The sequence below is a fragment of the Podarcis cretensis genome, assembly GCF_951804945.1.
Source record: "Podarcis cretensis genome assembly, chromosome: 6".
In the NCBI taxonomy this organism is placed as follows: Eukaryota; Metazoa; Chordata; class Lepidosauria; order Squamata; family Lacertidae; genus Podarcis; species Podarcis cretensis.
This window is the reverse complement of record NC_137175.1, coordinates 608,013-634,143: the sequence shown is the minus strand read 5'-3', so window position 1 is coordinate 634,143 and position 26,131 is coordinate 608,013. Positions and strand designations below refer to the sequence as shown.

At 54.3% G+C, this 26,131-nt stretch overlaps 2 protein-coding genes across 5 annotated transcripts in view; one reads left to right on the top strand and one right to left on the bottom strand.

Moving 5' to 3' along the window:
• The window catches only part of SLC12A5 (solute carrier family 12 member 5), a 117,853-nt gene extending 113,124 nt beyond the window's left edge, over positions 1-4,729 (top strand). For both annotated transcript variants that reach the window (XM_079978974.1, XM_079978975.1), the window contains exons 22-26: positions 714-836; positions 2,389-2,582; positions 2,824-2,838; positions 3,033-3,166; positions 4,085-4,729. In XM_079978974.1, coding sequence (XP_079835100.1) covers positions 714-836; positions 2,389-2,582; positions 2,824-2,838; positions 3,033-3,166; positions 4,085-4,176 — 558 coding nt within the window. In that variant the 3' untranslated portion in view covers positions 4,177-4,729. The remainder of the gene's footprint in view (positions 1-713; positions 837-2,388; positions 2,583-2,823; positions 2,839-3,032; positions 3,167-4,084) is intronic.
• A 5,398-nt stretch (positions 4,730-10,127) lies between these two features.
• NCOA5 (nuclear receptor coactivator 5) lies at positions 10,128-24,547 on the bottom strand. Of its 3 annotated transcripts, none has more exons than XM_079979326.1 (8): positions 24,351-24,449; positions 16,987-17,053; positions 14,631-14,864; positions 14,410-14,525; positions 14,153-14,279; positions 13,067-13,266; positions 12,085-12,408; positions 10,128-11,347 (listed from the first exon to the last, which is right to left on the bottom strand). In XM_079979326.1, exons 2-8 carry the CDS (start codon positions 17,022-17,024, stop codon positions 10,728-10,730), a joined length of 1,659 nt encoding a protein of 552 aa, XP_079835452.1. In that variant the 5' UTR covers positions 17,025-17,053; positions 24,351-24,449; the 3' UTR covers positions 10,128-10,727. The 3 variants fall into 3 exon arrangements, with proteins under 3 accessions (XP_079835452.1, XP_079835453.1, XP_079835451.1); XM_079979327.1 differs by lacking the exon at positions 24,351-24,449 and adding an exon at positions 20,038-22,722; XM_079979325.1 differs by lacking the exon at positions 16,987-17,053 and having other exon boundaries at positions 24,351-24,547.
• Between the last annotated feature and the right edge of the window lie 1,584 nt (positions 24,548-26,131).

The following is a 26,131-nucleotide window of genomic DNA, read 5'->3' as shown; positions in this document are numbered from 1 at the left end:
GTAAAGAAGGACTTCCTTTTCCCTGTCCTGTCTTTGATCTTTTTCACATCTCTCCCCTGTAGGCTGTCTATTACCGGTATATACAGTGGTGCCCCGCAAGACGAACGCCTCGCAAGACGGAAAATCCGCTAGACGAAAAGGTTTTCCGTTTTGGAGGCGCTTCGCAAAACGAATTTCCCTATGGGCTTGCTTCGCAAGACGAAAATGTCTTGCGAGTTCCTGTGGGTTTTTTTTCCTTCCCCCCCCCTTTTCCTAAGCCGCTAAGCCGCTTATCAGCTGATCCGCTAAGCCGCTAAGCCGCTAATAGCGCTAATCCGCTAAGCCGTCAATGGGCTTGCTTCGCAAGACGAAAAAACCGCTAAACGAAGAGACTCGCGGAACGGATTAATTTCGTATTGTGAGGCACCACTGTATTATAATTCTCACTACACAGATCTCAGTGTCTCTTGGCCAGCAATGACTCCCACCCTAAAGCATCTCTCACAAGGGATTCAGGGCGTTTTAAGGGTGTGTTCAGACCGGGGGGGGGGGCGTGATATGAAGAAAACCTGTTATATGCGCTTTATAACTGGCACCTCAGCCTTTGCCCACAAGGAGCCTGAGGATAAGTTGGACTAGCAGATAAAACACCTGGCACACAGCCAGAGCCTGGCACCAGCCTGGCACCACCCACTCCCTTGCCAGTGGCCTCTCCTCTCCCTTCTGCCCCCCAGATCCAGAGCATCACGGACGAGTCACGCGGCTCCATCCGGCGCAAGAACCCCACCAACACGCGCTTGCGCCTCAATGTCCCCGACGAGCAGGTGGGCGACAATGAGGAGAAGCCGGAAGAAGAGGTGAGGCTGCCCAGGGGGGCGCTGGGGGTCCAGGATATATTGATTAAATATTGTCCTTCCACACTCAGGTTAGTGAGCTGGTAGGAGAGCACATTCCCTCGTACATAGCAGGAAGCTAGTTGATGGATTCATGAGAATCATTAGAGTTCAGCAGTCCAGTCTGGCTTTTCCAGATTGGATTGTTCCTGGTAAATCCCCCTTAAGGTACAGGTCAAGGGGCCCCTGACCATTAGGTCCAGTCGTGGCCGACTCTGGGGTTGTGGCGCTCATCTGACTTTATTGGCCGAGGGAGCCGGCGTACAGCTTCCGGGTCATGTGGCCAGCAGGACTAAACCTCTTCTGGCGAACCAGAGCAGCGCACGGAAATGCCGTTTACCTTCCCGCCGGAGCGGTACCTATTTATCTACTTGCACTTTGACGTGCTTTCGAAGTGTTAGGTTGGCAGGAGCAGGGACCGAGCAACGGGAGCTCACTCCGTCACAGGGATTCGAACCGCCGACCTTCTGATCGGCAAGTCCTAGGCTCTGTGGTTTAGACCACAGCGCCACCCACATCCCGCTAAATCCCCCTTTGTTCCCTCTTAAAAACAATAACAACCCAACAGTCTTCTTTAAAACGAATGATGAGGTTTACTTACATTCAGTTCACAGTGTGATCCTGAAGGCAGGCTTGAGCTTTTAGTTCCAGTTACAGAGAAGGGTGTGGGGTTCATCCTTTTGTGAGGGATGGGCCCAGGTGCTGCTGGCTGAGAACCAGCAGACAGCAAAAAGGCATCAAGAAGAGATGGAATCAAGACAATGGGTTAATGCCAGAATGATAAAACTGGAAAAATAAGAGAGAAGAAAGCAGGAACAAGTGAAAGAACTTTCTCTCAACAGCCAGAACATGGGAAGCCCTCTGCAAATTTTGCATAATTGGCTTTATTGTTTGTATTATGATGTGGCAAGATTTGATATCAATTGGAATTTTATTAATTGAAAATTAATAAAAAATATTTTTTTAAAAAAGCAGAGATGGAATCCAGAGAGTCAAGAGAAAGATGGCTGGGTGACTAGCCTCTTTATAGGGTCTGCCAGAGTCACGCCCATCTACCTGGTCAGACACAAGGGGAGGAAGTCCAGACCAGGTGTGACAGGAAGTCCTCCTGGCTGGAGCAACATCTCCCTGTGTCTCCGCTCTGGGCAAGCAGGAAATGACTGTTCCTGCTTCAGTGATGTTACATCCCACAAATAAAGAATTTGCCCAATGAATCCATTTCCAGTTAACCTGATTAAGCGCCAAATTGTTGCAGCCCTGAAAAAGAGAGCGATCAGAGTAGGTAGGGACCACAGAGGTAACCCAGTCCGCTGGTGGAATCATGGGAAGGTACCCCTGGAGGGCATCTAGCCGAGCCCCCTGAATCTCAACTAAAGCATCCCTGACCACCCAGGCAGAGACTTGTGGGGCATGGCCTTGATCCTGACCGGGGCTGAGGGCTGCATTGCGAGGGGCTGCGGAGAGGCCGTGCCCTGGCCCCAACCTCTCCCGCCCTCCTCCTCCTCCTCTGCCACAGGTGCAGCTCATCCACGACAAAAACGCCACCAGCGGCTCCCCGTCTCCGGGCGACGAAACGGAGGCTGAGGCGGAGCCAGAGGCCGCCCCAGAGAAGGTGCACCTCACCTGGACGAAAGACAAGCTGGCCGAGAAGAACAAGGGCAAGAGTCCCGTCAGCCCCGAGAGCATCAAGGACTTCTTCAGCATGAAGCCGTGAGTCCCGGCGCCTCTGCCCCCCAGGCAGGAGGGACCCGCTTCTGCTCCTGCCGGGGCGTCGCTTGGGCAGGTGCTGGAGAGGCGCTGAGGGTGCAGGGAACCAGGGGGGCTGCTGGGCAGAGGGGAGGGGGCTTGGTGCCAGGGAGGGGGTTGCCGGGCAGCCGGGCGTCCCTCGCGGGCACCAGGTAGTCAATGACCAGCTCTCTCTCTTCCTCCTTCCTTTGCCTGACGCTGCCAGAGAGTGGGAGACCCTGTAAGTCTTTGCTTGGGGCTGCTCTGCTCTGTCGCGGGGGGGGGAGCAGGGGGGGCTCTCGGGGCACCTCTGGCTGGGCTTTTCTCCCGCCCCACCTCTGTTGTGAGGCAGGGCAACGCTGGGCTCGAGTGGGCAGGGTGGGGTCCAAGGAGGCTTCTGGAGCCAACCGACCAGGCCCCCGCCGTCTTCCGCAGGAACCAGTCAAACGTCCGGCGGATGCACACCGCCATCCGCCTCAATGAGGCCATCGTGAAGAAGTCCCAGGATGCCAAGCTGGTGCTGCTCAACATGCCAGGGCCCCCCCGGAACCGCAAGGGGGACGAGAACTGTATCCTTCCCTGGCAGAGCCCCCCTCTGGCACCTGGGGGCAGGGGCATTTGTGGGGCGTCCCAAGAGCAAGGCTTTTGGGGGGGCAAGGGCAACACAGGAGGGGAAGCTGCAGATACTCTGCCTTTTAATAATAATAATAATAATAATAATAATAATAATAATAATAATATTTCATTTATATTCCGCCCTTCCCGGTTTAAAAACCAGGCTAAGGCGGCTAACAGAAAATATAAAAAATTAATTAAAATGTGACTTAAAAACAGCATAGGTAAAAGGTAAAGGGACCCCTGACCTTTAGGTCCAGTTGTGACCGACTCTGGGGTTGCGGCGCTCATCTTGCTTTACTGGCTGAGGGAGCCGGCTTACAGCTTCCGGGTCATGTGGCCAGCAGGACTAAGCTGTTTCTGGTGAACCAGAGCAGCGCACGGAAACGCCGTTTACCTTCCTGCCAGAACAGTACCTATTTATCTACTTGCAGTTTGACGTGCTTTCGAACTGCTAGGTTGGCAGGAGCAAGGACCGAGCAACGGGAGCTCACCCCGTCACAGGGATTCAAACCACCGACCTTCTGATTGGCAAGTCCTAGGCTCTGTGGTTTAACCCACAGCGCCACCCGTGTCCCATAAACAGCATAAAATACAACATAAAATGCAGCATCAATATCAATAAAATTCAAAAATTCAGAGGTTATTTTGGGAAAAACAAAAGAAAAAACAAAACGCCAGTCAGTAGACATCCAATGATCCCCAGGGCTAACTGGCCAAGTTGGTCCTACCTGGAAAAGTGCATTTAGAACCCAAAACAGCAGAGGAGAATCAGGTCCCTGGTTCTTCTGGGGAGGGTGGGCCAGGGCCAGGGTGGGGGCCTCTCCTCTGTGCCCTGGGTGCCCCTCCGCTCCTTAACTACCCCCCCCCAGACATGGAGTTCCTGGAAGTCTTGACGGAGCACCTGGACCGGGTCTTGCTGGTGCGCGGTGGCGGCCGGGAGGTCATCACCATTTACTCCTGAGAAGCTGGCCGAGGCCGTTGCCCGGAGGTTTGTGCCCCGCCTGAGAGCCCCGCCTGCCCCTTTCCGCACCCATCTCTCCCGGAGAGCCAGCAGGGAGGGCCCGCCGCCCAAGGCCGCTCCACTCGTCTCTCCGCACGTGAACTGCAGCGCCAGGCGCACCCATCCAAGCACCGCGGCCGCCAGCTCCCGCCCAGCGGCACGGCTGATACCGCTGACCCCTAGATCGACTTCGGCTCTAGGGCCGGCTCTCGCCGTGGGACGGAGGGCGGCCGCCGGCAGCTAAGTGACTTCCCCGGGAGGCCGGAGACTCGGATGCGCCGAGCCCCTTGCCCTGATCCTGCCTGCTTTTCTACCGTTGCCTTTTGTCGGGTGTGCTCCTTGCTCCCCTGCCCCGTCCCCCCCAACCAGCCCCCACGGTGGGGAGAGGGCACCAGCCGAGGCCACCAGCATGCTTCTTCCCTTGCCAATGCTGGACTCTCCCCTCCCTGCCCTCCTAAGACAAGCCCCCTCTTGGGGACCAAAGCAATGGGGCCGGGCAGCTTTCGTAGAATCGTAGACTTGTAGTTGGGAGGGACCCCTGGGGTCATCTAGTCCAACCCCCTGCCCTCCTGCTTTGCCCTTTTTACCCAGGAGGGCCTGGCAACAACTGCTGACCCCCTGCAGGCTGCCTGGGCTTAGAATGGCAGAGTTGTCGAGTGGGAAAGGGGGTCATCTTGTGTCCCGTCCCCCCGCCAAGCCCCTCCAAACCCGCCACCCATTTTGCACTTTGCTCTTCCCGTCCGGCCCAGAGGGGCACTGGGCCGCAGAGATGGGTCTGTCTGCCCCGTCTCGGATGGAGAAGCCATGCCTTTTGGGGTCCGCGTTTCCTCCTTCCTGCCAGGAGGAATCAGGACAGACCCCACTGGGGCCCCCCGCAAGACCACAGCCCCTTTGCACTTTAGGACTGGCTCTCCCGGCCTGCAGGGCTGGGCTGCCAGGTGACACCCCCCCAGGGGCCACAGTGGGGGCGGGGGGCCCTCTCGCCACCCTCCTGCTTCTGTGGCCCCTTCCTGGCCCGCTGACATTCCCCAAATGCCCCGTATGGGACTGCAGTCTCTCCCAGGGGGGAGGCAGGTTGCCTCAGCCGGATGCACTTAATGACCCCCACCCCCACCCTCCTGCATGCCCCCCCCAGTTCTCATCTGGCTCAACAAAGGGCTAAGATGCTTTTGGGGGGGAATTCTGTTCCCCCCATCCTAGAATCGCAGTTTGAAATGGGACCCCACGGGTCATCTAGTCCAACCCCTGCAATGCAGGAATTGCAACAACAAAGCCTCCCTCCCTTGCCTCCCCCCGAAATGTGTGACGCAGCCCCTCCCCCCCCAGTGTCCGCTGTGGGGCTTTTAACCAATGTGAATAGTCCTCCGTAGCCAGAGGGACGTCGCTCTGCCTGATGTGGGGCTGTATATATTGTAAATAGCACAGGACATGTATTTTTAAAGGGGTCGTGTTTATGTGGGGGGGGAAACAGAAACGAGATGAAAGTCTATACATAAAGAGAGTGAGAGAGAGAGAGAGATCCAGCGGGTGGGGTGGCTGGCTGGCTGGCCGAGACGCCCCCCAGGCGGGGCCAGGAGCCAGGCCTGGACCGGCTTGGCGAACGGGCGCCGCGCACTTCTCCACGGGTGCCGTGCAGTGGCAGGGAGTTCCGCTGAGACCGGACGGCACCGGCGGCTGTTTCCTCCTTTGTGCACTTGTCTCTTCTTAGCTTCTTAGGGTTCTTATCAGGGAAAAGGGCCAGAACCACCTGAACCTATTTCACAGCAGATCCGAGCTTCCACTTCCGAGTGCAGCCTGCTAAGCTTCAAACTCTCCGCATCCCCCTCGCCCTGCGCCCCACCAGGCAGCTGGGCCCCACGCGCCTCCCCACCTCCTCTCCTAGGGCCGGGCCGTGGCTGCAGGAGCATAGAATTGCAGAGCTGGGAGGGACACTCCAAGGTCATCCAGGGCAACCCCCCACCATGCAGGAAACAGAGCTCAAGAATCACCTCCAAGGAAAGAGAGCCCATCCCCACCCCACCTAACCCCCCGCGTTGGAGAAGATCCCGTGGGTCCTCCAGTCCACACCCCTGCAAGGCAGGGGCCCCCAAAGGTCCTCCAGACCACCCCTCACTGCCCCTTCGCCACCCACCTGGTGGGGTTGCATCTGCTCCCCTGCCTGCACCTCCTGGCACACTTTCCATGCAGGGTGTTCAGAGGGTGTGACCCTCCCTCCACCTCCAGAAGGCCTGGGGGGTGTCTTCTCCCGCCGCCGCATGGCTGGCTCCTTCCCCTCCCAGCTGCCCCACTCCCCCCCCCATATTTCCCAGTCCCTCAGGAGAGGGCCACGCTTAGCAGGTGGCACTGCATGCGAGTTTACACCCCCCGTTCTGACCCCGCACGTTTGGCCCCCCCTGTGTGTGTGTGTGTCCCGTGTGCCGCTCTCCCCTGGAGCCTCTTCAGCCCTCTTGTGATCGGGGGGGGGGAGGGGGCAGGACACGCACCGCTGCTGGAGGAGGGGGGGGTTGCAGCGGAAACAGGACCAGCTTCAGAAACAGCAAAAAAGGAGAACGTAATTTTCAATCATCTCCGACGTGCACACTGAGAAGGGGTCTCCGGCCAAGGGCTCGCTCCTTGGAGAGTCCTGGTCCTTCAGAGATGCGGCTTCTGAGAAGGACCCAGAGGCCCTATTTGTGTTGGTTAAAACACACTCCCTCCCCCCCCCAAAAAAGCTCCATGTGCAATATCTTTGTTAATGAATGTTCCCACCAGAGTCAGCTCATCCAGTAACCTTTATAATCCGATCACTGTAGCTAACCTGTTTTACGTCCATCCAAGTGGCTCTTGATTCGAGTGCAATATTTCGATAGCTTTCGTGAGCTCCTCCATCGTAGGCTTTTGTGTTCTAGGGATTTGTGTGTGCAAAGCAACGCCCATCAGTTTCCTCCCTGTAAATAAACCAGGTTGCCGATCCAAAGGAACGCGCGTTAGGCTTGCCTCTACTTTTGTGCGAGTGTTACTGTGGGCTGCCTGGCTACCGCCCCCCGCCCCCTGCGCTGTTCTCTATGCCGATAGATATCCATGGGGTCGTGGCTCCTCCTCTGTTGACTGCTTGTGTTGACGCTTCTACTGTATTTTATTTTTTAGATTCCTGTCTGCACAAAATGCAATAAAAAGGATTTTATTACACCCTTCATTGGCTGCGGGCGGACTGCTTATGTCCTGGAGGAGAATGTTGCGTGTGCACAGAGTCCGCCTTCAAGCGGCACATAGTTAACCTGTGGAACTCCCTGCTGGAGGCACCAATGGTCCCCTACCTAGGTGGCTTTAGAAGAGTGTGAGTTCCTGCAGGAGGGGCATCCCCTGGGGCTTCCAGTCATGAGAGCTATGCACATGCAGAAGGGGAGATCTTGTGGTGGGATGCTTCGGGGGGGGGGGGGTCCCACAGGCCACAGAGAGAACGCTGGACTAGGTGGGCAACTGGCCTGATCCGGGACCTTAGGTTCTTATTTTTACAAGCAGTCGACCGGTGCTGAGCAGGCTGGAAGGAAACTGGAATGGCCTTCCCAACAGCTTGCATTGGGCCCAGCTCACAAGGCCCAGGGAGGGGAAACAAGGCTCTTTGCAAACAGCTCTTGGGGTTCTGCCACCCCATGACTGACCTACAGCTGCTGAAGACCTCGAGGCAGGATAGGGCGGAAGAGGTCTTTGCCGTTCTGCATTGCCATCCACAGGGAGGGACTCCTGGCTGGGGCAAACGCTGCAGTTCCCTTCCACCGGAGGGGAACTGGGTTGCCGTTGCCCCCCAGAGAATGGCACAGTGCCACGGGGACTGCTTCCGTTTCTCCAGCGCGGAGCTGCTCTTGAGTGGGGTTCAGGCGCTGCAACAAGCCTAGAGAGCAAGACTGCAGTAATAAAGGATTGAGGACTCAAAGGTACAGTTTCTAAAACTGAGTTTACAAAAAAGGTTTGAAAACCTAAATGGCAAGTTTTAGACACAGCCCAGCTTGAAGAAAGCCAAGCACAGTAATAAAGGGTTGAGAACTCAGCTGTGAAAATTTTAGTATTGCCTTTACAAATAGGTTTAAAAAACCTAAATGGCACAAATTCAAAGGAACACAAGATAAGCTGTTTTAGATTTTAAACAAACTCAAGAACAGGGCTGAAGCGCTCCCATGGTCTAGATGTTACTGCTGATGTTAACGACTGCGGGGGGGGGGGGGGCTCACATGCCCCAGCACTGAAAGACCAACAGCCAGGCCCTCTTGGAGATGCCTGGGGTTACAACAAACACATAAAGGAGCTTTTACAATTATTGTCCAACGTTTAGAAAACCCTTTTAGCAAGCCGTATAAATAAAAAGCAGAATGAAAATCCTGGGCTGGGAGGCTCTTGGCGGACTTGATCTCCAGATGGAAGAGCTAACCTGAAGACGCCTTTCCCCCCCGCAAGACAAGCCTCTGTTGGGGAACAGCCCATTTCGGGCGGGGGGTGGGGGGAGACACTATGAAAGAGATTTGTTTTTTATAGTACTTAAAAATATCCAAGCAGGGGGGCAGCCTCCTGACACACAACCACCTGCCCACATACAGCTGCCCCTGTACCGGCAAGGCAGGGGACCAGCCGGTGTCCTGAGATGAGATCTACGGAGAGGGCTGGGGGGGGGGGGCAGAATTCTAGCCATCATGGCCATGATCAGAGGCAGCAGTGCTCCTGAATATCAGCTGCTGGAAGCAGAGGAGGGCGCTCTGGCGCTGGAATCCTGCTTGCTGCTTTCCTGTGGGGGCACCTGGCTGGCGACACAGCCATTACAAAACGATCAACATTACAAAATTTCAGCTGTTTTCTACTCAGTCTTCCCCAATACCTGGCCTATGTCTTAAACGTACAAGATCCCTCAGTTAACAGAACCATATGCTGCTCAGTCTTGCTAAGATGAACCACCTCAGTTTACAAGTATGGAAGAACATGTTTGAATACTCTCATATATCTTCTTCTTCTTCTTCTTCTTTGATCACTCGTAGCCGAGTAAGATTGTCTTCCATAAACACCTTTGGCGTGTAGAACACTTGCAAGTCAGGAACACAATCACTTTTTAAAAAAAATTCAGTTGTAGTGGAGCAATGGTGACAAGTTGTTCCTACTGCTTGGAGATAGGCAATATGTGGCAATATCACAAATTTTATGGTCTGTTTTTTAGTATACCCCAAATCCTTTGCTTATTCGGGGCCACCCGTTTTCTTCAAAAAATTGCTTTGCACAGGAATAGAGTCATTGACATTTTCAAAAGCAGGGGGTCCGTGGCTTGACTTTTGAAAAGAGCCCCTGATCTGCCTTGCATGCGCTGGGAGAAAGGCAGCAAGAATAAGGAATGTTAATACGCCCAAGGGCATTCATGAAAATTTTAGAAATACTTGCTAAATATTTTGGTGGATATATATATATATATATATATATATATATATATATACACACACACACACATACATTAGGAACCTTGGAAGCGCTTGACACGGAATCTGGCCTTTGGCCCAGTGAGGGCGCTCTTGGTTCTACACGAACCTCCCTGGGGAGATGCTGCTGGCAGGGACCAAATCCAGGGCCTTTTGCTTGCAAGGCAGGTGTCCCGCCCCAGAGCGATGAGCAGTTCAGTCTTGGAGGTGGACGTGGGGAGCCTGAGGTGCGGCTCTTGCAGGTGGATCTTTTGTCACTCTTCCCCAGAGAGGGTTGGGGGGAAGGGAGCCCTGACCTACAAGAAAACACCCCCTGAGCTACACACCCTCCTCTGCAGCGTTTTGGAGAAAGAAGGGCGCTTCTCACATCGGGGGCATGAGGAGGATGGTTGCCCAAGGCAGGCACAACGCACTCAGGGCCTCCTGCGGCATCAGGAACAGCCTGCAAAGACCCACAACCATTTTCTTTTAATGCAGATGTGTGTGTATATATACCTTTTTTTAATTAAAAAGTGGCATCCTCCAGTTAACAATACAGAGGAATCTACATGACAAAACCATTCAAGAACAGAACATCTACAGCTTCAGAAAGAGGGGTGAGGAGTAACCCCCGTGAGAAGGCCTCTCCAGCTGCAAAGGAACAGACGCCCCCGTTTCCAACGCAAATTCAAGTTTGCACAACATGAAATCAAGGGGGCAACAGGACCACCCAACAGAGAAAACATTCCTTGGCCCTTTTCTTGCAGGGAGTGGCCTGAGCTTCACAGCAGAGCCTGGGGCTGCATTTCTGTGGCTGTGGCTGAAAAGAAGCAACGAGGGGGGGGTCATGAAGTCCACAGGCAGCTTCCCTCAACGGAGGGCGCCCTTGGGCAAAGAAGGAAGACACTCCACTCGCCTCAGCCCTTCTGGCTCTGCGTGAGAGGAGGAGCAGGCTGCCCCCGCCTGCAGCAGCCCCCTTGGGCCGGAGAGGGGGCGGCAGAGCTCCAGTGAGGGAGGGGGCCTCCTGGAGGGTGGGCAGGGGAAGGGGCATGCACAAGGGGAGCCTTGGGGAGAGGAGGCGGGAGAGGGCTGCCCTTGGCCTCAGTAGTGCCGATGGTAGGAGCCCAGCTGCTGCTGCTGCTGCTGGGAGGAGGGGGCGGCCCGCGCCTGCCCCACAGTCTGGTTCACCAGGTGCGTGAGGGCCGGTCCGCTCTGGATCAGCGTGTCCAGGGCCTTCTGCACGCTGGGGTTGTCAAAGTTGATCCCGGAAGACTGCGCCGGCCTGGAGGCAGAAGCATTGCTGGGGGCTGGCGGGCGGTTCTGGTACAGCGGCTGCGAGGCCTGGGGAGCTGCGGCCCGAGGGCCTGCCCCCCTGGCGGGACCCCCGTGGCCAGAAAACTGAGGGCCCTGGGCCGGAGCCCGCTGCTGAGGCTGGCCCAATCCGCTGCCGGTGGCGCTGGGCCGGTTCTGCGCGCTGGGCCCCGTGGAGAAGCCGGTGTTCTGGGAGGTTCCTGCGGCCGAGCTGCTGTTGGCCGTGGCCATGGCCGCCCCGCTGTTGAAAAGGCTGAGGATCTTGGCCTGCAGCTCCTGCTGGGGGGTAGAGGCCACGGGGGCCGAGGGGGCCGAGGAGAGGGCCTGCGAGCTCTGGGTGCTGCTCAGGCTGGCCGAGGTGCCCAGAGAAGACCCGGAAGAGGCTCCGAGGGGCTGCCGGGCGTGCGAAGCTGTGGGGAAGGAAAGGCCAGGTTATGTCTCTGGAGCCCCAGCTGTCCCCCACTACAGGCTTAGTGCTTTAATAATAATAATAATAATAATAATAATAATAATAATAATAATAATAATTTATTATTTAAACCCTGCCCATCTGACTGGATTTCCCCAGCCACTCTTGGTGGCTTCCAACCAAATATCAAAAACAATGCAGCGTCAGACATTAAAAACTTCCCTAAACAGGGCTGCCTTCAGATGTCTTTTAAAGATAAGATAGCTGCTTATTTCCTTGACATCTGGTGGGAGGGAGTTCCACAGGGCGGGGGCCACTACCTAGAAGGCCCTCTGCCTAGTTCCCTGTAAGCTCACTTCTCGCAGGGAGGGAACTCGCAGAAGGCCCTCGGAGCTGGACCTCAGTGTCCGGGCAGAACAATGGGGGTGGAGATGCTCCTTCAGGACCGAGGCCGTTTAGGGCTTTCAAGGTCAGCACCAACACTTTGAATTGTGCTCGGAAACGTCCTGGGAGCCAATGAAGATCTTTCAGGAACAGTGTTATATGGTCTTGCGGCCGCTCCCAGTCACCAGTCTAGTTGCCGCATTCTGGATTAATTGCAGTTTCCGAGTCACCTTCAAAGGTAGCCCCACGTAGTGCTTCTGGGGGGCCAAAACGCAGTAGGCCTGGTTCAAGCAGGTGAGGGGGAGGGCAGGCGTCCCTGACCAGCTCCTCTCACCTCTCTGGCGGAGAACTTACCTGGATGGGAGTCGGTGGTGGCTCTCAGCTGTCGCTCCTTGCGCTCCCTCAGGTAGTTGATGATCTTGTCCATCTCCTCGGAGGTCAGGTAGCGGTTGTCGCACAGCAAGTTCAGGAGTGTCTGGATGCCCGGGGGGTGGCCCCCACGGAGCCCCTCCTCCCCCTGCTGGGGGCGCTCCCGCTCCTGCAGAATGGTTTCGTCAGCCATCTTGGCGGCCTGCCTGGCGATCACTTCGCGCTCCTTCTCCCGGATCTCCGTCTTGTAGCGCTCGTAGTTCCTCGCCACCAGCACCATGGCGTCCGCCTGCGGCATGTTCCTGTGCTCTGCGGTGGGAAAGGTCGTGCGTGAGCAACCCCCGTGGCGCCAGGGAAACAGCGGCAGGAAAAGCCCTCCTCCCGGCCGGGTCTCCCGAGAGCTGCTCTCCCTGCAGCCAGAAGCCTCTCCTGCCACTCTAGAGGGCTCTGGCACCTGCCTGCCTCTTGCAAAGGGAATTCTGAGGTTTCAATTCAGTTTTAATTTTGCTGATTAACTGGGGCTGTGGGTGCACACATTTGTGCGAGAGACAGACAGTGAAAAGACACCCTGCTTTGAGGGGGGGGGGGCGGCTTCCTCTTAATGATGGGCTCTCCTTCCTTGGGAGGCTTTTAAGCAGAGGTTGGAACGCCGTCTATCTGGGATACTTTAGCTGAGATTCTTGCATGGCAGGGTTGGACTAGATGCCTCTCAGGGTCCCTTCCCACTCTACGGTCCTAGGATTCTTCTGAAAACACACACAGGTTCCAGCTCTCACAAGCCAGGAGCCCCAAAGCAGACACCCTCCTCCTCCTCCTCGACCTGGGCATCCTGTGGGTTCTGGGGCACAGGCCCCCTTTGTGGGAAGAAGCAGCCCCTCGCTCGGCACCCTTGTGCTCTCAGCCACCTGCACAAGTGTCTCTGGGAAAAGCCCCGTCCGCAGCTGCAGCCACTCCCTGGCCCCCCTACCTTGCGGGGTGCCAAACATGATGTTGACGGTGCAGGAGTGGTGAATCTGGTGCTGCTGGGTAATGACAATGGCAAAGGCAGAGCCCCCTCTGCTCACGTCGTCCAGGGCTTGCTGCAAAGACATCTCCGAGTTGAGGAAGATCAGGTCCACCATCATGCCAAGATCGCGCACCTTGCGCCCCACAGACTCCGCGTACTCCCTGCGCAAAACAGAAGCCGCTGCACCTGAGCCTGCACCTCAAACTGCTGGCGCCTCTCTCTGCTTCCTCATCATAAGCCAGGTGGAACACAGAGGTTAGGAGTAAGGAATCTTCCACTTGTGGGGCAAACATGGCCAGCCAGGGGTTCAAATTTGGACCACAAGATCCTTTCCCCCAAACCAGAATTGCCTGCCCCACACTTGACATCCCATGTGGCGTCAGGTGTGCTGGCAGGTAGGCACATGGCTGCCAAGGGGCCACTGGGAGCTTGGAAGTGTCCTCTTGATTCTGCATTAGCGAGGGAAACCAGGCTTTGGCTCCGCCACCCGTCAGAGGGATCAGCTGGGCAAGTGAGTGCTGGGGAGGGGAGGAATTCGCTCACCCACACAGCCAACAACTGCAGAAGCAGCTTTCGGCTCAATTGCCCATCAGCCAATGCGCAGGAAAGCAGAAACCTCAGGTACTCTTTGCAAGCTCAGAGTGGTGCTTTGCAGTCCCAAATTTGGGACTTCAAAGAACTCTATCACCCAATGTCATTGTGATGTCAGGTGATTGACAGTTGGGTGGCTCCATGCACCCATCACACGGGGCCCACAAGGCTAGAATCTGACAAGGATCTGGCCAGCAAAGCTCCCTTGTTTTTGGTGTTTGCAGAGATGGTTTTATCCTTTCAGAATCTGCTGGGTTCATTTACTACTCATAGAGCCTGTGTTTTTACGTTTTGCTCTGCTTTTATTGTGTGCACCTGCTTTGAGGGCGTCATGCCATGAAGAGGTCAGGACACGTGCCTAGAAAGAGCCAACCAACCAGCCCCAAAACAGCCAGAATGAAGGAGCAGCAACTGGGAGGACAATGAGGGCCGCGGCCCCGTCTGACAAGCTCTTACTTGGTCTGCTTGTTGACCACAATCACTGAGCAGTCCACCGGCCGCTCCGAATCAATGCGCCGCTTGATGTCCTCAAAGAACTGGCGATACAGCTCTTCCCGCCGCCGCTCCTCCCGCTTCATGCGCTCTGAGGGAAGAGTCACCAGGGTCAGGGCAGAGAATCTCACCTGGCCCCCTCCCCTTCCTGGCAGGACCACCCACCCCGCTCCCACCAGCCTGTACCGCAGGACGGACGGACAGACGGCTCCGATAGCCACCTTCAGTGCTCAGGGTGGGTCTGTCCAACTGGTCTCGGTAGCGGTCGTAGTACTGGTCATCCTTCCTCCGGTAATAGTCGTCCGGGCGCGCATAGCGGTCGTAGCCCTCCTCTCGCCTGCAAGGCAGACACGGGGAGACATGTTCCGACTGCAGCAGCCAAGCACCACTCCCAACAGCACCCCCCTTGCGCCACTCCAGGAGGCTCCCAGGTCATGCATACCTGTAGGGAGGCTCCCTGTAGCGTTCGTAGAGCGGTTCTTGGGTGTCCCGAGGGTCCCTCAGGTCTCTGGGGTCCCGGAAGTCTCTCGGCTCTCTGCCGCTGCTGCGCACATCTCTCACCCGCACATCCCGGGAATCTCTGCCATTCCGGCTCTCTTGAGCTTCTCTCGGAAGGCTGTGGCGGTTTGGAGAGCGGTCGCGTCGTCCATCTCTCTCTCCGTAGGGCAAGGCCTCTCTGCAAGAAGCACCGGGGAAAGTTCTTTAGACAGCAGGCGCCGTCAGCGGGGTCGTCCCCAGCTGCCAGGGCAAGGCCCCTCCTGGAACAAGAGTCTAGGAACACTTGAGAGAGGAACAGCAGACAGAAAGCCCTGTTTAGGGAAGCTTTTAATGTTTGATGTTTTACTGTTTTTAATATTCTGTTGGAAGCTGCCCAAAGTGCCTGGGAAGGCCCAGCCAGGTGGGTGGGGTATAAGCAATAAATTTATTATTATTACTACTACTAAACTACTACTGCTGCTACTACTACTATCTGCAGCCTGGCTTCAGAAGGCAAAGGGATCCTGGCCTAGTTCTCACCCCAGTGCCCAACCTGCAGCTGGGCTCTCCTGCTTCCAAGACTGACGGGGGGGGGGGGCGCGTGACCTAACGCTCCTTCCCACAAGAAGACCCTCTCCTCACATACAAAACCACCCTGTCACGGAGATGCCTGCGCCGGAGCCTTTCCAACACCTAGCTTTCTGTGTGCAGGGAAGAATTCCTATGAAGGAGGCTTCAGCCACCTAAGTCCCCCCTGGCGGTTCGCAGCGGTGCAGCCCAGATTGTTCTATCACCCCCGGGACAACAGGGCCTTGGTCAATTCCCGCACAAGCCTATCAGCATTGAGCACCCCCTCAGCTTAATCTTCTAGATGGGCTCCCCCCCCCCAGACGTCTTTGTGTTGGTCTGAAGTGAGCCTGCAGTGACAATAGGCTCCACCACCACATCCGCCCCTGGGCTGGGCTCAGCGCTCAATGGGGGAGAAAGCTCCCTCGGGATTTGTTTCTAACCACAGAGGTATAACAAGACCAGGAAACAAAAGAAGTGAGTGACGGCCTGTGGAGGTACAGCAGGAGAAGGGGAGCTCTCACATTTCGGAAAAGGTGGTGGTCCTGGACCGCAGAGCAGCGCATCTTACAGAACAAACCTTGTGGACAGTAGGAGAATGTGGACAGGCAGAATGCCTGGAGAAGTTAAGGAAGTGGGACAGTCAGAGGACTCCTTGTCTGGAGCCAAGCGGAGCCGTCAGTGATGTGTACGCAATAAACCAGCACCCTTCGGACGCAGGGCCAACCCTGGACATTACCAAGAACTCAAGCACTGCGCAACGGTTCTTTATTTCAGTTCCCAAGCTTCGTTCTCCCCAGGCTCAGGGACGGCGGCAGCGCTTCTCATGTTTTCTTCAGGCTTCATACAAGTGGTGTTTGAAATGGATTTCAGCAAGCTCAGCTGAACTGCGCTCTTGACAGGGGAACCCAAGAAATGCCACAGAGCCAGAAAGGGCACCTCCCTGGGGAGAAAGCCAGCACCCTCCTCCCATGTAGGTCTGCGAACACACAGACCCGTGGTAGGGCCAGATCTCAGGCAGATTGTGGCCACGTGCCCCCTTCTCCACTCATCCCTTCCTCCCCCCCTCCAACACCCACAGCAATGCCATGCCTGCCCCTCGCATGCGCTCTGCACACAGCACTCAGAGCAAAGCAGTGCCCTGGTGCGCGCTAGCCGCTAACATCAAATGTGATGCTCCGGCTTCTGCTTGCGCCTTGGCCACTGGCACCCTGGCGATGTCCCGGCTCCTGAACTAGCAGAAGCGGCAGCCAGGTCTGGGGCTTGTGCACAGCTCTGTACTGGTGCCAAGAGAAGTGCCCGTGCACGATGGGCACACAGTGATGCAGCGCCAAGAGAGGACAGGAGAATCCTCTTGCCAAGATTATGTTATCTGTGCCCCTCTCTTCAGGGGCAATGCCAGCACAGGGAGGGGGGAGGAAGTGCTCCCCGGCATGCAGCCTCGGCCCTGGGCGCAAGGAATCTTGCTGCCCTCTCCTTCGTGGTACAGCCCGAGGGACGCTCTCGACTCTGAGGCGCTCGCCAGGGACGCCCCGGGGTCACACAGGCTGCAGCTCTCCTTGCCCGCAACCTGCCCCGAGCCTGGGAGGAGCCTGGCGGCAAAATGATCTTGCCGCCTGGAAGGCTGCAACCAGGAAGAATTGCAGAATCCTCGTGGGATTCCCTTCTGAGAAGCTCCACCGTCCACGAAGGGAGGTGCATTTCTGCCCTGAGCCCAAACTCCTAGGGGAACTTGATGCTTCTCGGTACTTTACCTTCGTGCTGGGCTGGACCTTGAAGGAGCCTTATTCATATTTCTTCTTCCCGCTGCTTTATTAATATCTGAAAAGAATAATCAACCCGTCTGTTCAATGCTACGGAACAAAGAAAAGATCGTCAGCATATTGAAAAGAAAGCATCAACGTTCAAAGGCGGCCAGAGGGTGCAAGGAAGACCACGCCACAAGGTGCTGTCACTGAAACAACCTTTATTACATCAGGAATACAGTACAGTGAAGTTGTCGGCTGGCGGCATCCTCCAATTGCAAGCTCCAGGAAGGAAGGAGCCAGCTTTTTGCTCCATCTGACCCAAAGGCACAGGCTGGAAACAGAGGCCAAAGCCCAGGCAAACCCGGCAGGTGGCCAACCAGCCCCCCTCCCCCAGTTGCTGTGAAGCAAGCTGGGCTCCCAAAGCCACGTTCGCTCAGCACGCAACTGCTCAGGAGGAAAGGGATCCGAAGGGACAGGAGGGTGCTGGAGCTACGCCACAAGGCCAGTGAAGGTGCTGGAAAGGAGGGCGGCGGGGAGAACACACACATCTCCAGATCAGACTACTGGGCTGCAACGTGATAATACCCAGGGCTGTCAACCAGAGGCTTGAAAACAACCAGACCTGAATCAAGTTACACATGCATAAAGCAATAGTTCTGAAAAGAGGAAATCCTTTTCATTCTTTTTCTTTTAGATGACGCACCCAGAAGTCACAGCAAGCACCATCTCAGGAGAGGCCCAACCTGAGAGAGGGAGGTCCGACCGCACAAGCCTCCCTCTCCCCTGGGGCTGGAGCATCTCAGAAGTCAGAGCGCGCGGAAAGGAGGTGGGCAGGAGAGGCTGCGGGTCCACAGGGTCAAAAGCCACCTTCTTCCACCCCCCCACCCCCAAATAGATGGGTGGGAGAAAGACAACAGCCCTCGTGAAGGTGCAGTTTGTTTACCCCCCCAAAAAAAAACAACAACAACACACCACAGCTGGAAAACTGGGAGAGAAATGCTTTAGCCCATTTCTTCGATTAGCTGGGTATAAAAGAGTGACAATCAATGCATTCTGTATTTTTAACCACTCAAAGGTACAATTAAAAAACACATCTGAACTTTATAGTTTTATTTAGATTAGCTAGAGTGAAATATCAGTGTTATAATCCTGCATGCTGAGATTTTCTTAAAAACTTACTTCTAAAAAAGAGCTGGGGGGGAAATCAGAGACATATTACAGCCAACAATTCCTACCATTTTTTCTATCACTTGCATAGCACCTTCGTAGGAAACGTAGTAAATATTTAGAATAAAATATTTGGAGGTGCAGCCCTTTCAACAGCTGACCAGCTCCCCTGTAAAAAGTCCATTTCCCCAAAGCCTGAGAAGAACCAGCCCTCCTGTGATGCTTCTCTGCAGCACAAGGAAAACGTAACCCTGAATATATATATGGCAACTTTCCTTTTTGTGGGGAGTGGGGAAGGAAGCCCAGGCATCCACTCCTTCTTGCCGTGGAGTCACCCCTTCTGAGCCTCTTTCTCCCATTCATTCACAGGTAGATCTTTTGCTATGGAAATGGCTGTCCCTTCAGAATAATGGCCTTTTCAAACCTCTCATTAGATCGTAATAGCAGAGGGCTGGTGCTATTTCCAAGCCTAGCCCTTAACTTTAGTCATGTCTTAATGTGTCGTGCATTTGCGGGTCAGGCCAAAAGCCTCCTGCTTTGCTTTGGAAAGAGTCCCTTTGCCCCTTTTCTTACACGCCTCTCAGGCTGCGAGTGCCTCCAAGTTTGCCTTCTTGCCTTTTCTGCTTTACATAATCAGTGGAAGAGATCCTGTGCTTTGGGGTCCCATGTCATCCTAATGTGTTTACTGCTCCAGTTCACTCTCGAGTCTGAAAAGAAAGTGATGGATCGGGCCCCGAGGCAAGACGATGGCAATATCTGATTAAGAACCACCCCTATGGAGCTCCTCCTCAGTGGGCCCTTTAACACACTGCTCTAACAATGTGCACTGCGCATTCATCGTAACATCAGCTTGCCTCCTGTCCCACCATGAGATCTCTCTGAAACATCTCAAGCATCCACACTTGTACATTGACCCTCAGTCAACTGTATCTTCTCACCTCTTTCCTGCTCGTTTTGTCAAACAGCATAAATTGAAACCCTGAAATTTCCTTGCGAAAACTATTTGAAACCCCCCTTGGCATCTTCTCTTTCACTCTTCCATTTTTACTGTGTGACTGAAGAACCTCTCGCCTTCCTGGAAGCTTGTACAAATCAGGAACTGCAAAGGCGCCGATGCAGGGGGCTGCAACCTTTCCGCTGGTGGACGTCTTGTTCCTCCATGCAACCTGCTTTGCTCCACAGCGAGACCCAGCTCCCCCTCCTTTCTTTCCACCTCTGGAGCTGTTGAGACGATGTTGGCAGCAATCCAGCCTCCAGGTCAAACTGCACGTTTGCCAGTCATCGCACGGCAGCGGTTTCCGCTCCATCAACACTCTCGGCTGGCTCTTGCCCAACTCGAGTGGCACAAGGTGTCCAGGGACTTCTTCAAGGGCTCTTCAAAGAACCCCCCCCCCAACATGCCTCAGCTTACCTGTGAGGACTGGCACTGAAGATCTGAAAGCTGCCTTTTCCACGGGAACGAGCAGGGGGGTCCATGCAGGATTTGAAAAACAAAGTCCACGATAGGGCAGCAGCTTAGATTGAACACTGGGGAGCTCAGTGTAACATACTGGCACAAAGTTTAAGCACCGATGGTGTGTATTGGGGGGGGGGGACTGAAGACAAGACACTCAGAGAGAGCTGAAAGGATGACAAAGGCAGAGCCAAAAACACTCTTGGAGGTCAAGGTCCACAGCGTCTTTTATTGAGTAGCATGCCAGAGACAAAGCTTTCCCCCCCCCCCCCCGCCACCTGTGCCCTTTCACATTCGGTCTTAGGTACCCACGCAAGATGATAGGCTGCCTCCCATCTTAAATCAAAGGCAGACAGCTTAAAAGAAGAGTGTTTCTTCTGCTCCTGAAGGACTGCAGGCGCATCAAAATGTTCTGTGTCAAAAGCCATGCTATTTACTTGTCTACAGTGAGGCCAGCTGCGATTTCAGATTGTGAGGGGATCAGAGTCTGGCTCTAGCCTTCCAGAGGTGGGGGCCCCAGCAGGTCCAAGAGATGGGAAAGGCCAGAGGGGAAAAGGGCTTCCCTCCCCCAGTGCAAAAAAACTGGAAATATGGGGAGAATGAGTGTGTACACTGGAAATATTGGCTCTTTCAGAATGCTTAACCTAGTTAACGTTTAAAATGATGAAACCCAAATACACATTTCAACAGAGTAGTTCTTTAGGTAAGCAAGCAAGAAACTCAACAGTATTAGCCCAAAGCAGCTCCTGAATTCTGTAGACACAACACTTTCCGCAACAAATTACAGCTCCCAGCTCAGTGGGTGCAGTGAGGACTAGGACAAAATGCGATGCTCTTCCTAATAAGCCCCATGAGGGCAGCCCAACATTTACAATCTACTGCCTACATTCCAGGGATGCTCAGCTTGACCTTCTTCCCACAGAAATGTGATTTGGTGTCCCTGCACAATAGTGAGGTCTAGCTATGATTTGTGACACACCCTTCCTTCCGTCCGCCACGATGCAGCTCAGCACTTCCACTTGCAACGTTTAACCATTTAGCCAAGTCACAGCTTCTTAGCTAGCCTTCTCTGCTGCCTCCTGCCAACAGGTAACAACTGGCTATATGCATCCTCTGGGACACACCATTCTCGGTGCCGCCCATTTTTGCCAAATCTCTTCATCGAGTTTGCAAAATGTCTGCATACAGGCTACAACTGAGACTGCAACAAGGAATGACAGAGAAATGGAAAATGGAGCGCCAAGGAATGCGAAGCTCCCAGCAGTTCTGACTTGGCTCACGGGATGCTATTGGCGTATGCTGAAAGACAAGATATAGTCAAACTTCTCCATCGTCACATCCAGTTGGGTCCAGAATTGTGAACTAAGAAAGTAACACACTTCTGAAGCGCAACGTGGGAATTCCTTATCCAAAGCAGAACTTTGCCATGGGAGCCCGGCAACCAGCAAAACGCACACACAGAGCTTGGGAAATTAGCAGAACTATTTGTCAACCTTGCGTCCTGGTCCTTCTCTTTTGAAAAAGTCTAACACCAACATCTCTAGTTTTTTCCTACGGCTTTTAATTCCAAAATTGCTACAGCACGGATTTGTTATTTAAGGGTTTTTTTAAAAAAAATCCAACCAGTCCATCTAATTGCAAAGTGGGATTAATATTTCATTTCTGTAAAACCATGTAACTTTTCAAGCTAGGCCTGAAGCAATTTGCCCCTTTTTATACCTCAGCAGCAAAGGAAGCAGGCAGAAGGAAGAACCCTCCTCAGCTATCTTAACAAAATTCACAAGCAAAACTTCCTGATGGAAGGATTTTAAAAAGCATCAAGATTCTCCAGAGCTACATGGAGCATCATGTCAGGGGACCAGAGACCTTTCCATCACAAATAATGGAAAGTGTTTCACTGGGGTAGAAAAGGGGATCCTAAATATTTTTCCTATGGATCCCTTGTAAACTACTGGGGGTCTTCTTGACAGACCACTATTGTTTTTTCTGCCAGACACAGCATTTGCAATGTGCTATGCTAGATGACGGAATCCTAACACTGTAGAGTTAGGAGGGACCTCAAGCGTCATGTAGCCAAACCCACCGCAATGCAGGAATCACAGCTACAGAACTACAACCTCAGAGGCCTCGCACCACGATCAAAGGAAGTAACAGCACTATTCTAATAATAATAAAAAATTGTCCAGTAGGACCTTAGAGACCAACTAAGTTTGTTCTGGGTATAAGCTTTCGTGTCACGTCTTCAGATACACTGAAACAGAAGTCACCAGACCCTTATATACAGTGGGAGGGTGGGGTTTTTCTCAGTAGGGTAGTAGGAGATGAGTGACTGACTCAATGCGTATGGTAAACCTGTGACTGTTAACAACTGCAATTAGTCCTACAGGGGATAGTAAGCAATGACAAAAAATAGGTTTCGCATGTGTAATGAGACAATAATCCAGTACGTATCTCTATTCAGACCAGGTCTCTCCATAGTTTTCAGTTTTTGTTCTAATTCAGCAACTTCTCTTTCAAGTCTATTTCTGAAATTCTTTTGTAATAAGACAGCTGCTTTGAGATCCTGTATTTCTGCATCTGGCAGGAAAAACAATAGTTTTTATTTCGACTGTGTCAGACCAACAAGGCTACCTACCTGAATCTGGCACTATTCTATTTTGCCTTGGTCACACCTGGAGTCCTGTGTCCAGTTCTGGGCACCCCAGTCTAAGAGGACTAGAGACAAGGTAAGACGCTCAAGGGTCTGCAAACCAAACCTTGTGAGGAACAGTTGAGGGAATTGGGTATGTTTAGCCTGGAGGAGAGACTGAGAGGAGAAATCTCTGATGGGTTGTCTCATGGAGGAAGCAACAAGCTTGCTTTCTGCTTCTCCAGAGGGGAGGGCCTGATGCAACAGACTCCAACTGCAAGGAAGGAGACGTCAACTAAACATCAGGAAGAACTTCCTGAGGATAAGCGCCTTCTATGGTGGAAGGGGCTCTCTCGAAAGGCGGTGGATACTCCTTCGCTGAGGCTCTGAAGCAGAGAGGTGGGGTGGCTGTCTGCATCTGCCAGGGATCTGGATGGCCACTGGGAGAACACACTAGGCTAGTTGCAGGAAAGGACATTCCAACTGTAGACATATGGAACGTGTCCAGAGGAGGGCAACCAAAATGGTCAAAGGCCTGGAAACGATGCCTTCTGAGGAACGGCTAAGGGAGCTGGGCATGTTTAGCCTGGAGAAGAGGAGGTTAAGGGGTGATATGATAGCCATGTTCAAATATATAAAAGGATGTCACATAGAGGAGGGAGAAAGGTTGTTTTCTGCTGCTCCAGAGAAGCGGACACGGAGCAATGGTTCCAAACTACAAGAAAAAAGATTCCACCTAAACATTAGGAAGAACTTCCTGACAGTAAGAGCTGTTTGACAGTGGAATTTGCTGCCAAGGTGTGTGGTGGAGTCTCCTTCTTTGGAGGTCTTTAAGCAGAGTTTTGACAACCATATGTCAGGAGTGCTCTGATGGTGTTTCCTGCTTGGCAGGGGGTTGGACTCGATGGCCCTTGTGGTCTCTTCCAACTCTATGATATGGGGGGAAATTCTGTCTGTAAGAGCTGCTGGACAGTGGAATGGACTCCCTGGGGAAGTGGTGGACTCTCCTTCCTAGGAGGGTTTTAAGCAGAGGCTGGCCATCTGCCCTGGATGCTTGAGCTGAGATTCCTGCACTGCAGGGGGCTGGACTAGAGGACCCTTGGGGTCCCCCCCAACTCAATGATTCTACTATTCTTTAGCCCAAATTCCTTTTTTTAAAAAGTACTTTTCATTTGCATTTTTACATACAGTTCAAAAAGAATAAGGAAAGGAGAAAAATGAAAACGAAACCACGACAATCCAAGGTCTCAACACAAGAACACCTTGCAGGCATGGCCAAACTCGGCCCTGCAGCTGTTTGGGGACTACACCTCCCATCATCCCTAGCTAACAGGAGCAGTGGTCAGGGATGATGGGAATTGTAGTCCCAAAACAGATGCCGGCCGAGTTTGGCCATGCCTGCTAAGGGCTCCTTCTCTGGTCTCTTCCGTGTATTCCAAGTTCCCAAGCTCTACTATCTCTCTCCTCCTTCCTCTTATGCTGCTGAATTTATCCAAGTCCTGCTAATCTGATCACAGCTGTCAACTTTTCCCTTTTCTTGCCAGGAATCCTATTCGGAAGAAGGGAATTTCCCTTAAAAAAAGGAAAACGTTGACAGCTATGAGACGGAGATTTAAAACACCTTACAGTCCTTGAGGGCCTTGCTCCCTCCTCGGGCTCATCGGACCCGCCAGCGCCCAAGAGCCCAACTCCTCCTGGCTCGGCACCAATCCTCTTCTCCCGTTTCCGGGCTGCCAAATCCCGCATCGCCCGCGGGTCCGGCTGGATGACCTCGGGGTGCCTCCGTCCCTCCACTTCCACGTGACCTTCCTGGCGCCGCCCACCTCCTCTCGCCCCGCCCCCACCAGAATAAAAGTCCCCGCCAAACCGCGCAGCCGCAGAAGCGGCCCCTCCCCCTCCAAGAGAAGAGGGCGGGGCCCACGGGATGCGCGTGCACGAGACAGACGGAGAGAGAGGCGCGCGCCCCCTCCCCCGCGACGGACTGCGCACGCGCACAAGCGACGGGCCTGCGGGGGTTGCCGGGGCAACGGGGCCCCTCCCTGGCGACGAGGGCGGGTGGCTGTGGGCCGCGGACAGGACACTGAGGGGGGGGGAGTCGGCGTCGCCGCCTCCGCCACTCACCGCTTCCTCCGCGGCGGCCGCGACGACGGCGAGCGGGCCAAGCGAGCGCAGCGCACGGCCTCTGGCGCTCTCCTCACGGGGCATGCGCGGGCGGGACGGGGCCGCACGCAGAGCACGGCGGGAGGGGCGGGCCTCTCTCGGCGAGCGAGCCAATGGGAGCGCAGGTCCCGCCTTTCCCTCATCCCTCCAGCCAGTTATGTTCTCGGGCGCCGCAGATGGACGGGCCTCGCGGCGAGCGAGCCAATGGGAGCGCAGGTCCCGCCTTACCCCCATCCCTCCAGCCAGTGACGTTCTCGGGCGCCGCAGATGGACGGGCCTCTCTCGGCGAGCGAGCCAATGGGAGCGCCGAAGATGGACGGGCCTCGCGCCGTCCCGCCTCCTGCCCCGTCCCGGCTCTGCAGCAGCGGCTTCTCTTCTCCTGCAGGGGGCGCCCGAGCCGCGCTGCTCCCTTGAGCGGGAGGGTCGGGGGCCGCGTGGGAGCCCTTTGCGGGCCGCCCTCCTCCTCCTTCTGCCTTTGCCCTGCTTCTGAGACCCTCAGAGGCGCCCAGGATGGGTGGGAAATATTTTTCAGGGAATTTGATTTTTCCTTTTCAAAAATGGGGCCGGCCCTTGTTTTTCCAGGGCTGGGAGCTCCTTTCTTGACGCAGAGCGTGTTTCCAGGCCATCCCAAGGGCCACCAGCCAGAGATTTAGTCATCATCATCATCATCATCATTTATTTATTTATTCCCCAGCTACTCTGGGCGTCTTCCAATAAAATATTAAAATACAATAATTTCTCAAAGATTAGAGACCGACTAAGTTTGTTCTGGGTTTGTGCATGCACACAAAAGCTTATACCAAGAACCAACTTCGTGGGTGTCTAAGGTGCTCCTGAACATTTTAATTAATTAATAAAGTAATTAACTAAGACTGCGTCAGACCAACATGGCTACCTACCTGAATCTAGAATCATCAGATATTAAAAGTTTCCCTGAACCGATGCTTGGGCTGCGGTTTCTGCCTGGCCGGGGGCTGGACTAGATGGCCCTTGAGGGTCCCTTCCAACCCTCCCATTCTGGGGTGCTCTTCTGGAAGCTGCCCTGGGACGTTTGGGGTGCAGCAGGGCGGGCAATAAAGGAAGGAAGGCACCAAAGGGTGAGGTTTGGGGAGGAGCGGGGGATTTCCCCCCCCCCCACCTTGCAGCTGCTCTTGCCTGTGAGTCATCTTGAACTTCTTCTGAGGAAAGGGCTGGGGGTATAAATAGAGAGGGGCAGGGGGCCCCTTGTACCAAGGCTGCCTAGGGAGGGTGTATGTACAGAGTTGAATAGGATCCAAAAGGCAGCAGTCTGATTGGTCCTAGAACAATAGGATTCAGAATGCGGCAGTCTGATTGGTCCACAGGAGCCCCCCAATCCAGCTCCAGGTGGAAGGGAATCCGCAACCTGATTGGCCTACAGGTGAATCCCGGAATTAGCCAATCACGTGGGGCCCATTGTGTATACAGTGGTGCCCCGCAAGACGAATGCCTCACAAGACGAAAAACCCGCTAGACGAAAGGGTTTTCCATTTTTTGAGGCGCTTCGCAAGACGAATTTCCCTATGGGCTTGCTTCGCAAGACGAAAACGTCTTGCGAGTCTTGCGAGTTTTTTCCCTCCCCCCCCCCTTTTTCTAAGCCGCTAATCCGCTAAGCCGCTAATAGGGATGCTTCGCAAGACGAAAAAACCGCTAGACGAAGAGACTCGCAGAACGGATTATTTTCATCTTGCGAGGCACCACTGTATAAGGCAGATTACTTTGGG